The sequence below is a fragment of the Etheostoma spectabile genome, chromosome 19 (assembly GCF_008692095.1).
Source record: "Etheostoma spectabile isolate EspeVRDwgs_2016 chromosome 19, UIUC_Espe_1.0, whole genome shotgun sequence".
Classification (NCBI taxonomy): domain Eukaryota; kingdom Metazoa; phylum Chordata; class Actinopteri; order Perciformes; family Percidae; genus Etheostoma; species Etheostoma spectabile.
Window position 1 is genome coordinate 39,755 of NC_045751.1, and position 13,655 is coordinate 53,409.

The following is a 13,655-nucleotide window of genomic DNA, read 5'->3' on the forward strand; positions in this document are numbered from 1 at the left end:
AGAAGTTAAAAATTACATATGTTGTTCTATGTGACTGTGAGAACCTTCTCCATCGCTCCTGTTGATTTGCAGTGGACATTTTAGAGAATAATTCATCAAACAAAGAAGTTTGGTGTCAGTTCATTTAGAAAGCCGGATTGGTTGATGCTGTAAAACAATCTCATCTTTGGCTGTAAGGGCTCGGAATAATTTGTATGTATTTTATCCTTAATTTTTTGAGCTAATTACGTGTATTGTGCATTTCCATGAACATCTTGCGTCAAATAAGAATAAATCAATCAAATCGATTGAAGAAAAACTAACAATGTTTGTTGGCTTCTGTTCAGTCATTGATTTGAGACATTTTATGGTGTAGTAATGTGATACAAGTTAGTTCCACCCATGCAACTTTGGTGTATCTAAAACTTTACATTAGAGTAACGTTTGTAAAGTAAAATTTATGATGTAAATAAGTTTTGCATAGCCTGGGAGCTCTTTCTTTCAATCCTAGTAACGTCCCTGGGGGCAATCCATGTAATATTTCCCCATGAACCACAAGTATGAATCCCTTAGTGACAACACAGGAACATGCAGCTGAGTAGTAGGATGTATCCTCTAGGGACCATGAATATTTGTAGAAAATTAAAATTCAATCCATCTAATAGTTAGACTGAACCAAAGTGGTGGATCGCCAAAATGAAAGACAAACTGACTGCCAACTTTAGATCTAGCATGGCTAAAATCATTTCTCCCTTTTCACTGCTGCATTATCACTGAGACCTTGGCATAACTTCTTATCCTTCCACATACCTCTGCCCCATGTATACTAGATTAATATGGCAGACGTTTTTGTTCAACATGCCTTAGATCTTCTCACTGGGAGCATATAGATTTCAGTGTCGAAAGCATTGTGTGCCACCAATTGCCATCAATTTTGCAAATAATAGCAAAACCCCTGTGGTTAACTGAGCTACAGCCAAAGTCTAAATTTTTGTCGACTAATAGTGTAGTTGGTCAGATTCTTTCCCATTTTTGATAAAATTTCTGCCAGATATGTGCGTCATCATTTGTCAACACAGCACAGGAAAGTTTTAGATTAACTTTCCACATTTGTATTCAATGTCCAAGTTTGCTTCATTATGCCTTGTACAGTTTATACTACTATATTTGTTACAGTTTGGCCTTTCTACATCCCAGTCACTCTGAAACATGTTGGCCTTTACCCCATGTTCTTGTTTTTTGTATCTTTTTAGTGCAATTGGCTTTGTGGTTTTCTGCAGGATGTAACAGTATTTGCACTCTCACATACTATAGATGCTCTTAAAGACAAAGACCACTCAAACATCCCTCCCACAACAGTCCAGTCCTTTGCTCTAATGACAATAATGACAATGATGTTGCTTACTTGAAATTCTTCTTCAAACACAACAGGAAAAGTATGTATGTATGTATGTATGTACAGTGGCTTGCATAAGTTTACACAACCATGCTAAATTTGAATTTAAAGAGGAATAAAAAAAAAACTTCTTTTGAAAATTGATGTTAATGCCTTAATTAAAAAGAATTAGGAAAAATCCATCCTTTAAGGACACCAATTTTCTTTGTGAATGAATAATGTATTGTAAATAGGTTTTATTTCAGTTAGAGATGATTTTATGGAAAGTTCCCCATGCCAATCATGAGATATGGTGAAGGGTGTGTGATGATGGGAGGTTATTTAAATTCCAAAGACCAAGGAACTTTATCAGGATGCATAATATCCAGGATCCATGAAATAACTGGCCTTTAAAATTAAAATCTGCCTGCCTCTATGGGAATTTAACAAAGGGGTGTGTACTTATGCCCCGTGTATTTTAAGGCAGAAAATTTAATTGTTCCCAAAGAAAATGTTGTCCTTTACATTTTTTTTTTTTTTTTTTTAATTAAGGCTTTAAGATTAATTTCCAAAAGACTTTTTATTCCTCTTTTTAGTAAACTTTTGCATGGGTTCATAATCTTATGAGCACCACTGTAGTTACAAAGTACCTAACAGACCTAATAAATTAATGTGTGTGTGTGTGTACTGTGTGTGTGCGTGTGTGTGTTTGTGTGTGTATAAAAGTGTGTGCGTGTTTATGTGTGTGATTGTGTACATGTGTGGGTGTAAAAACCATAAATGATCATTTTGTGGTGTGGCTCATGTAAACGTCAGAAGACAAGCTAAGATTGTTCATTAACTGGCTTTCTTAGTGTGTATGATGAACAACAGAAACGGCTGCGTGTGTACAGGTTAGTGCTGATGTTTGTATCTACAGCATGTACTCACTGCTCATGGCATTGTAGTGAGGTTTTTATCTGTTTTTCGGAGTCTCAAGGAAGAAAGAAGAACGCAGAGTGAATGTGTGTGTGTGAAGCAGTAGAGCTGTATACGAGGGGCATATTTGTCTCACTTTAATAATGTAATGTAGCCGTTTTGTAACTGTAATTTTAACTCAGTATGGCTAATGTAAAGCCTCATCTTGCAGTAATCGCATTAAACAAGCTTTTCCAAAGACATAACTTGTGCTTCCTTTGGCCAATATGTTGCAATATACTTCTGCGTTTCTGGCACCATTATTTTAGAAAGAATAAAGAGTCTAAATTAACTCATTTAGTGTGCATATGACAACTGCTGGCTAAAGTTAAGTGATGCTCTGTACTAAGCTACTGTGACACTTTGAATTTGAGAATGTGTGAACAAACCACAAACAAAAGGATAAGATTGAGCTTAAAAGTCTGTGTTCTTTACTAAAAATGATGTGTTCTTTACTAAGAAATTTGTTGTATGTAAACTAGTATCGCTGTCAGTGTAGTTTGACCTAAGTGTAGGTTAACCTGTGGCTGTGCAATACGCTGCTGACAGACAGGCAGCAGATCTGCCCTGGATTAGAAAGTATTAGAAGTCAGGAAGGTTAATAAATATTAGCCTGTAGAAACACTGAGGTGGAATCAACACACCTTTAAGGGAATTAGGCAGTGTATTAGTCATAACTTTAGAGGAGGTTAATGTCCAGGTTTAGTTTGCTTCATCACTGAGCCTTTTATCAGAGGACCAGAGCCATCTTTGTTCAGCAAATGTAACAAAAGAACTCTGACAAATGATTGCCATGCTGTGTTCTTAGTGGATTATTTAATAAATAAGTATGCCTGCATGTTATTCACTCTCGTTTCATTGACAAAGGTTAAGCATAAGCAAACTGCAGTCTATGGTAAACTGCGGTTTCCAAAACAGACAATAACCACGACTTTAAAGTGAGTAAAGGTGTGAGGTGTGGGTAAATGTCGTTTAACAAGTGATGTCTGTGGTAAATTTATTTTCTTAAGATCTAAACTTGGCCGTATATTTCACAGAAAACATGTGATCTTGTTTCCTTCATAATGAATCGGTTAGCCAATCAAACGCATCCTTGTCTCTAAAGAGCGGAGAAACCATTGGTGTTGTCATTCAACACAGCAACTTCAACACAATGACATCTCCAGTGTTTGCTCTCTTACTCACATGTTTGATCTTGGGGAAAAAGTGTAAGTAGACTGTGTAACGTTTCTAATAATGTAATGTAGTGATAACACTGAAGTGACATTACATTGACTCAACAGTTGTTTTTTCCCTATTTCACTTCAGCTCATATGTCTGTTCAGGCATTGTCATCTGTTCATCAAGAGAGACGTTTTATATCAGCTAATGTTGGAGACAATGTAACTTTACGATGTTTCTGTGAAGACGATGCTACAAGGATTTACTGGTATAAGCAAACTCCGGGACAGAAACCAAGACTCGTCTCAAGCTTCTATGTGTTTGGTTTAAGAACCACTTTTTATAATGAATTTAAGAAAAATTCACGCTTTGCATTGGATACTGAAGAAAAAAAACACTTGACAATTTTTGATTTAAACATCTCAGACTCGGCTACTTACTACTGTGCAAGTAGCGATGCAATTGTCTTACACTTTGCGGACGGCACCATTATCAATGTAGAAGGTTCAGGTTTAAACGTCCCAGCTACGGTCCACCAGTCAGCGTCTGAGAGTATCCAGCCAGGAGGCTCTGTGACTCTCAACTGTACAGTACACACCGGGACCTGTGATGGAGAACACAGTATTTACTGGTTCAAGAAGTCAGAAGAATCTCAGCCAGGACTCATTTACACCCATGGAGACAGGACTGATCAGTGTGAGAGGAAACCCAACACACAAACACACACCTGTGTCTACAAGCTGCCGATGAAGAGTCTGGATCTTTCTCATGCTGGGACCTACTACTGTGCGTTGCCTCATGTGGACACATTCTGTTTGGAGACGGGACCAAGCTGGAGTTAGAAGGTAAGGGACTTTCTAGCAGACATCAATTGATACTGGAAGTATAAAAGAGTAGACCTTAGCTTCCAAAACTTCTAAACACAGAGTGATATAAAAGCTGCTGCTAATGTCTCCTGATGTCTATCTCTCTACAGATGAGGTTGCCTGGGTGGATTTCTTGAGTGGAACTTTGACATTCACCACCATCCTGAGTGTTGTACTGGCTTTCTTATTGTGTATAATGAACAACAGAAACAGCTGCCTATCTGCAGGTTAGTAGTACCGTTTGTATCTACACCATGTACTCACTGCTCATGGTATGGTAGTGAGGTTTTCTTTCTGTTTTTCAGAGTCTCAAGCAAGGTTTTCAGATTCCTCTGAAACAAAGATGAACGCATCAAAGATGCAGAGAGATGACACCTGGAGTGAATGTGTGTACTTTAGTGTGAAGCATTAGAGCTCGAGATGTTTTGCCTCCGTCTCTGCGTAAGACATGACACGTGTGTCACTTTAATAGTGTAATGTAGCTCTTTTGTAAATATGATTTATAAATTGTGACTCCTTATTGCTAAAGCCTGATCTTGCAGTAATCTCATTTAACAAGCTTTTCTTAAGACATAACATGTATCTCACTATATCTCTAAAATCATTGTGTGTGCAAATGAATACTGTTGAGTTATAAAAAGTTATAAACTGTGTGATGCAGTCAGGATGGGATTAATATGCATATGTCTTTGAAGAAGGCAGGATGGCCATTTGTTCCTCACCTCCCTTCCCCCCCCCCTGTTTCTCTGACTGTAAAGTATTGATCTGGTCAAGTCTGGCATTCAACATATGGAAAGGAGCTTCCTGCTATGCAACAAAAGTCTCCAGTCTGTCTCCTGTCCCCTGGGGTCTGGTCTAGGCTAAAACAATACAATGTTGATTGGAATATGTTGATGTCAGAGTTTCACATTTACACGACATAACCATTTGCCCTGCAACCAAAAGCGACCCCCAAAGGTGCAGACCATCATTGGTCAGCAATGATGCACTCAACATGCTGTCATGACAACAACGGACCAATGAGAAAGGATTTGAATGCACCATGGGAAAAAGAACAGCCCCCCGGTGCAACGCATAAAAGTGTGAACTAAGAAGTTTCTGGACTGCTTCCATGTGACTCCGTCAGGAGAAGCGTGGATCAGTCCGCTGTCAGCTGCAGTGTTATTGTGTTTGTATTGTCTGATTGTCTTTGTCTCATCATCTTCATCACTGCTGTTGCATTAAACCTTCACCAATTCTCAATTCGACCCCCAGCCTCCTTTTCCTCAGAAATCCGAACGAATGCGATGTAAGTTATGAATTTCTAACAAATTGGTGACTCCCGACGTGGATTTTCTGAGGGAAAAGGACGGACAAATTCAAAAAGACTGGATCATGGTGAGTTGAATTTTCACATGGGCCCGAAAAAGTGAGCAGAAACCCGGTTTTATCAAAACACTGCATAGGAAATGTAGACGTGACTATTCAGCAGCCATCACCGCCGTAAGTCTGTAAAAGTAATGCGCAACTGAAGCAGTGTTAAGGATGAGTTTAAGCAAGTGTGTGTGTAATTGTGCGTGATTGTTTGTATGTGATATATGTAATGTTTTGAAAAAGATCCGGAATTTACGTGCACATTAGAAGTCCAATAGACGGCCAGGATTAGAATCCCGTTAAATTTTAGATAAAAAGACCGGCAAGGGACGGCGACAGAGTGGTAGTCTCTGTGAGGGGCAATTTTGAGAACAAGTCTTTTTATTAAAGCCAGTTTAACAGACTGTGAGATTGTGGGAGTTGGATTAACCGGTATTACTGTGACGATGGGTGCTGTGTCCCAGTCTAACGCGTCTTAGTTCTTGATTTGCTGCCTAATGTTAGAAAAACCTGGGGAAGGTGAGAAGTTTTTCCAAGGACTCTTGCACTGAGAGTGGATTGGTTCCTTGGGAATTCTTCTGAGGGCACAGGAGCAGAACTCTGTTTTTGTTGTTTCTGTAGCTGAGTTTAGTAAGACCTGCGTGGAGGGCATAAACTTGCAGGACGCTTGAAGCTGTTTTGTTCTTGTGTACCTTAGTTTAGAGAAACCTGCAGGGAAGGTGAGAAGTTTTTCCAGAGATTAGTGTCCTGAGAGTGAAAGAGTTAAAATTATTTGAAACCACAGGAGGAAAACGCAATTTTCTTTCGGTGTGAAAGATGGTCTCTCGCTGTGGGAATTGTTTTCTTGGGAATTCTTCTGAGGGCACAGAAGCGGAGCGCTGTTTTGTTGTTTCTGTAGCTGAGTTTAGTAAGACCTGCGTGGAGGGCATAAAACTTATAGAGCAATTGACGCGTTTTTTCTGTTTTTGTGTACCTTAGTCTATAAGTCCTGCGGAGAAGGCATAAAACCTGCGTGGAAGGTTCGGTTCTGAGCCAGTAAGACGGCGAATCGAGTTCACAAGAGTGGACCTAGTCGATGAAAAATAGGAACAATTAAAACTAGGAGTGTGAATACTGTAAATAAATTAATTGTGTAAGGTTGGCTGTGTTGCTGGGAGTTTGTGGAAGCTCCAGCTGTATTGATGTTGGCTGTAAATAACTCCTTGTGATTCGTTGAACTGGAGCGTGAATGCTCTAACAGTGTGTTTTTTAAACAGGAAAAATCGTTCATTGATGCCTATCTTGTAGTGACGGGGGAAGAATTATTTGTTGAATGAGCTGAAACTGAACTGTGAGAGTTCAATTTCTGATGATGTTGTAGTATGAATGTGTCCATCTTGAAATGTTCCACAGAATGGCTGGCTTGATGTGTTGTGAGGAACTGCTGAAAAAGTGTGAATGTTGATGAGGAACATTCTAAAGTGTGATTGGAGTTCTTCAGAACATGCATAATGAGCAGCAGTTAGAACTGTATACAAATTTGTCAAACATTTCACATTTGAAATAATAAGTTTCAGTCGATTACATCTATTTCATGTTTGGTGTTTTCCTAAATTAGTCTGGTTTAACTTAAACATCCTTTTTTCTGTTCCCTGATTAAGTGTTAATTTGCTCTTTCAAATCCTCACTCATTGTCTCCTGTGTTAAAGAAGGACTGAAAAGGAGGGACTGGGGTTTTCGCACCTTGATGCAGACAGATTGAATCAATGCAGATCTACTCAGTCTTAATAATAATAATAATAATAATAATACATTTTATTTAAAGACGCCTTTCATGGCACTCAAGGACGCCGCACAGGGAATTCATAAAAAAGAGTGAATTCATCTTAAGAGTGAATGTTCAGGCGGTCATCAAAGAATCATGACTTAGCATTGTGTGATGTTCTCAAATGTTTTTAATTGATAAGTGCACTTTTATTTAGGATTCATCTGTTTCTTTTATTCTTTTGGTTTGGTGTTTTGAGTAATGTTGTGTCTGAATGAATTGATAAAGCTCATTACAAGTCAAATTAAGCCTTCAAATAAAGTCAACTGAAAAGTGGTGGGAAAATTAAATTGAGCTGCCTTAAGCAATTTGACATTAGAAGATAATATACCAGAGGTACCAGATTAAAGCTTATTGGGGTTTTAAATGGATACATTAGTAGATGCATATTGGGAATTTTGACTCAATTGGATTGTTTTTTGACTTGAAATGATAAATAAGAGGGTTTCATTGCATTTATATTCATTCTGAACTTTTTGTTTTCCATGATTTTGTTAAGGTTTATTTTATTTCTTTTCTTTCAGTCAAACTTTTGATTTTCTGCATGGGTGGGAACGTACGGTTTTAGTCAAGACAGTAGCTTTTCTGTTGTTGTTTCTTTGTTTTGATTTTATTTTTTCTCCCTAGTTTGTAAAAATAGTTTAAAAAAGAAAAAAAAAAAAAAGAAAAATTGAAGATTTGCTAAACGTTCTGTGCTGGCCACACAGAATGTTAAAACAATCTTCTTCTCAGAGTGTTGTGGCACAAAACGTGATACAAGACTAATGTTGACATTTGCTCCAAAAATAGCAATTTGTTGAAAAATTTGTCAAAATTTTGAAATTTCAATTGAAAGAATCATTAGCAGCCCAACCTACTTGAGAGATTTTGGGAATTTTAAAGTGGAAAATTACAGTGGTTTTTATTCCTTGAATATATGTATTTGTGATTGGTGAATTATATATGTACATTTTCAATTGACTGATGATTTTTGGACGGGTAATTTTATATTTTTAGTATTTTGGACTGAAGTTTTTGCCCATTGTCTTAAGGACTTTGGAAAACACAGAGACAAAGGAAAACAAACAAAACAATGGGTAATCGTGTTAAATATAATCATGATGTCAATATTGACCAAAGTAATTGTGAGTGTGTGTGTGTGTGTGTGTGTGTATGTGTCTCAACAAACCACAAAACGTTATCTTCAAGTGGCGTGATGGAAATATAAAACTGCTATACAAAGCCAAACGGACTCAAGCTTTATGTGTATTCTATTCCAAAAATAAGTTGGATGAAAACCAGTAAAATATAAAGATAAATACATTTCTACTTTAAACTGCTGCGCTGTGGTTTCCAGGTAAAATCGCCTCAGATGGTTCTCAGAAGCCACATTGAAGGGAAGCCACATTTCCACAGAGAGGCATTTGCTGCTGCTGCTTCTGTACAGAGCAGAGATGTTGTGGTTTTACCTTTTTAAGACGTAAACACAGACAAAAGAAACCATTGTATGGGGAGGGGGGGAAACAGACACTCTGACAGCACTTTAAAAGCTCCTATGAATATGTTTCTCAAAGAAGACAATCATTCGTTAAGGATTTGATCAGATGTGTCTGTTAGTGGTGGTTTTCAATAAATATGTGAATAATGTAAGGAATTTTACAGTACCCTATAACTTTGAGGGGACCAATGTAAAAGTGCCCATATTATGCTCATTTTTAGGTTCATAATTGTATTTTGAGGTTAAGGTTGTATCACAGTAGGTTTACATGGTTTCATTCTCAAAAAACACCATATTTTTGTTGTACTGCACATTGCTGCAGATCCTGTTTTCACCCTGTGTGTTTAGGTCTCTGTTTTAGTTACAGAGTGAGACATCTCACTTGTTCAGGCATCTAATTTCTATACTATCTTTGTTGGGAGTCGCACGTGCTCAGTAGCTAGGTAAGATCACAGCAACTAAATAGCTTTTTCTCCAACGTTGGTCAGTACAAAGCAGGATTAACTGGGAGCCTTCTTCTAAACGAGGGGAATACCTGCAGAACAGGGACATGGAAGTAGTTCTTTTGGAGAATATGGTAAACTAGTGTGTGATGCAGCAGTATTTTGCCATTGAGAACAAGCTAGCATGCTATGGTTAGCCGCCTCATCTCGGCTACTGACGTAGAAAGCCATTCAGATGTTGAACAGCTCACCTGGAGATTGAAGGCAGAGGACATTCAGAAACTGTATCTCACTCAAAACAGCATGGATAGTTTTTTATTCAAGTTTGTAAGTGTATGGAAGCACCAGAGACACAAAATAACACCCCAAGTCCCAGAAATCTTTTTTTTAATAATATGGGCACTTTAAGTTAATCAAAAAACACATCTTTTTTTCAAATCCTAACTAGATGGTTTGGTGTTTAAACTGAACTGTCGACACCTATGACGGTCAACTTTCGTCGGCTAAACTCAAATGCAACGGCTGCTGAAGCGACTGGCACATCACTGTAATTTTGTAGTTTATCATACGAATTGTTGCACATGCACATTGTCATAGGATCCAGTTAATAAGAATGCTTTGCACTGTGATATGTCCTCAATGCAACGGTGTTTGCTGCTGCTTGGAGGTTCCCATCACACACACACATATCACACACACAGATCACACACACAGATCACACACACACACGTATTATATCAAATGTAATGCCTTATTTTAGCATGGCTCCATATTTGCCAGACGGTCCGACAGCATACCTGTTTTACTCATCACTGGCCTGAACAGCGCAGTGACGCTTTGTTTGACAGAATTGGACAGACCTGCCAAAACAACACGGAAAGCCCAGGCCTTGCTGTATCTGGGTGTCCCCGCCTTTACGACCCTACAACAGACACTTACCATGATCAAAATGTTTTGTTTGTGTAGCGTTTGTGGTTCCTGTAATTAGGAAAAGGGTCCCAACAATGGCTAAATTTCTGGCGGCAAAACATGATGTGACATGACGTGTGTGTGTGTGTGGGTCATTATTATCAGACTCAGTATAAATCCTTCAACATCATATGACTCGCAATGATCAGTTAAAAACGTTTTAGCACAACCAGAGTTACCATTTTCATTCTAACCATTCACTTTCTTGCCTATGTTACCCAAAATGCAACTCAGTTTATTGTTACCAAGGCAACACCCGCCTATTGTTTACCTTCCTATGTTACCCAAAATGCAACTCATTCCTTGTCACCAAGGCAACAGTTGCCTTTATGTTGCATCATATAATTAGAATGCAGTGATGTCATTAATCAAAGTAACACATTCTACCTTTACCAGGATCAAAAAGACTTCGGTTATCTGTCAGAAGGTTGATTGACAAGCAATCTCTCACTGAGTACTGAGAATCTCATCACGGTTTTACTGTGCTGCGTTGATTATCATCTCTTCAACACTGACAATACACCTGGCGTCTGTATTTCTGTGCTAAACAGAGAAGTATTTTTCAGCGACAAGCTTTAAGAGACCAAAAGACAAGTTGCAACCAAAACATTGTCCTTCCTCTGGAATCCTTGGAGAACGACACCATGGCCCACCCCCAGGAACCGACAGTTATGGGTAGCAACCAGGATGAAATGAGCGTGAGCCTACAGGCCATCTCCCAACAGCTTGAGACCCTGCGTCACCAAATTCACAAGCGCCAGAGACAGTTCAACCGCTGGCATAATTTGGAGGAAGTATTTGTCTCAGGGAGGGAGGAGGAAAAAGCTGCAAGGAAGAAATGTGATTACCTTTTAGAAGAAGTGTGGAAACTCAGCGAAAGGGTCCAAAATTACGGCATTGTTGAGGCTTTGTATAAAGAAACAAAAGCTTCAAATGAGGCGATGGACCTGCAGCGTCAAACTCTGCAACAAACGGTTAGAGATCTCAAAAACCGTCTGAACAACTTTGATGAGGTGAAAGAAGAATATGAGGTCGTGAGACAAGAGCACGAGGAGCTACAGAGTGAGATTTACTACCTGCAGAACGACCTCCAAAATGAGACTAGTGTGGACACAATGTGTGCTGCATTAAAACGGCAGACAGAGGCAATGAGCCAGCAAAACACCGCCCTGCAAAGCCAGCTCCTGGAGCTCAAGGAGAGGCATCGGCAATCCTACAACGATGCAAAAGCCGAGAAAGAGGCGATTAGCCAGCAGAATGAGGCTTTGCGACATCAGATTCAGGAGATGCACAACAATATCCAGAATGATAACAATTTGGAGGAAGAGATAGAGGCAGTCAAGGCATTAAATGAACACATGAGCTGTGAAAACAATGCCTTGCTCCAGGAATTCCAGTCTCTCAAAAATAAATCGGACAATTTAAACATCTGGCGTGACTTGTACAAGGAAACAATGGACCGCATGGACGTTTTGAAGAAAGACAACGATAATTTGAATCAGCAAATCCAAGTCGTAAACGACCAGCTCAGGATTAAAAGACATTTAAAGAACAATTACGTAGAACTGGAAGCTGAAGAGAAAGTTTTGCAGGCACAAAACCGAGCCCTGGGTAAAACCCATTCTAATGTTTTTAAAAAGCTTCTGAATGAAGAAGACTGGAAGCACAAATATGAAGATCTGAAACAACAGACAGACGACTTGATGCTCCAGAACAACAAAGCCACTGAGGAAATCCAAAACTTCAATGACAACCTCATAGTTTTGAATGCATTTAAGGTGAATTATAAAGCCCTGAAGGCAGAGAAAATAGTTCTCACAAACCAGAAGAACACTCTGCAGAAAGAACTCCAGAAGCTGGAGAAAAAGTTCTCCAACGAAGAAACTCTGGAGGAACGAAATAACAAGTTGAAGTCAGAGAACGAAGCAGTGAGCCAAGAAAACAGCGCTCTGCAGCTTAAAGTTCAGGAGCTCGGCAACACACTCCGAGGTGAGAGCGTTTGGGCCAACACATTCAATTCCCTGAAAGTGGAGAAAAACACCTTGAACCGGATGAATAAGGCCCTTCAGAAAGAACTACAGAAGATTAATAAAAAGGTGGAAAACGAAAAAGCTCTGGAGGGGAAGTGTACAGCGATGAGGTTGAAGATGGAGAACAACCGCAGACAGCAGGACTCCCTGAAAGAAGAAATCAGCTCCCAGATGTGATACTGTGGGGTCATATTTTGGTAGCATGGAGTCCCCCTGTCCCCCTATGCTGGCGAATATTCCTAAAACTTTATTAATCCATGCAGTGATTGCATGGATTTACTCCAAGTCCCCCCAACGTCCAACACACTTTCTCAGTTTGGCAAATATTCCATGCAGTGATTGCATAGGTTTACTCCAAGTCCCCTGGTTCCCTCCCACACCAAAAAAACTTTCCTAATGTTAGAAGTTCATCAATTCTTGCAGTGACTGCATTTGTTTACACCTGGTTTTGTTGGCTATTTTATTAATAAAAATAAAAATTTAATTGAAGTTTCTGTTTTGATGTGTCTCTCCTTATCATGTACGAGGTCGACTTGAACAGCTCAGAAACATTGTTTTAGCCTTTCATACTTGGTGACTGTTTTCTGTTTAGGGGGTTACGAGTCCCCAGCTGTTAAAATGTAAGTTATTAATATGTATTCATTTAACTAAGTCTAATTGCATTAACGGTATTGGGGTTTTACAACGGTCTATTTTTAAGAAGGTCAAAAAAAAAAAAAATATATATATATATATATATATATATAAAGCCACCACTATAGGCTGTTTTCTCAAAATGTTAAAAGTCCACTGTAGTAGCATTAACATATTCCGCTATATTCAAGGTTTTTATAGAGGGGTTTGTTCATAAGTCATCCAAAGCTTGATTTATATGACATTTTACTCCTAAAAACATGGCCAAAAAAAGAATTTTTTTTTTCATGGCCTCTGTTTGTATTTTCTGATTTATGGAGTGATAAAAAGAGATATCCAAAATTACCTAAAAACCTTTGATAAATGTGTCAACAACATGAAACAAGAATTAGAAACCTGGCTTCATCCAATGTTAACGTTGCTGTTCTAGAAATGTCTTCAAGTTAGCAAATATTTAATTAGATAATACTCTGCATATTACAGACTAAAATCTCCGTAGTCAAACCTGCTGCCGCTAAATTTGGAGACAGGGGCCGGCAGAGCAGAGCGGAGTCTTGGAGATCAGAGCAGATAAAGTAACGTCCCTCAAAAAAAAGTGTAGAATTTAA

General features: G+C 38.8%; 1 protein-coding gene and 1 pseudogene across 1 annotated transcript; both read left to right on the plus strand.

Annotated features, from left to right (window-relative positions):
- LOC116707074 (immunoglobulin kappa light chain-like) overlaps window positions 1-4,907 on the plus strand; it is a 30,080-nt pseudogene extending 25,173 nt beyond the window's left edge.
- A 5,854-nt stretch (window positions 4,908-10,761) lies between these two features.
- Window positions 10,762-12,622, plus strand: LOC116707061 (kinesin-related protein 4-like). The gene is made up of 2 exons (XM_032544209.1): window positions 10,762-11,625; window positions 11,707-12,622. Exons 1-2 carry the CDS (start codon window positions 11,029-11,031, stop codon window positions 12,589-12,591), a joined length of 1,482 nt encoding a protein of 493 aa, XP_032400100.1. The 5' UTR covers window positions 10,762-11,028; the 3' UTR covers window positions 12,592-12,622.
- The last annotated feature ends 1,033 nt before the right edge of the window (window positions 12,623-13,655 follow it).

Coding starts and splice junctions, on each gene's coding strand:
- LOC116707061 (XM_032544209.1), top strand. CDS start 11,029: ATGGCCCACCCCCAGGAACCGACAGTTATGGGTAGCAACCAGGATGAA. Junction 11,626..11,706: donor ATGCAAAAGCCGAGAAAGAG/GCGATTAGCCAG, acceptor AACAATTTGGAG/GAAGAGATAGAGGCAGTCAA.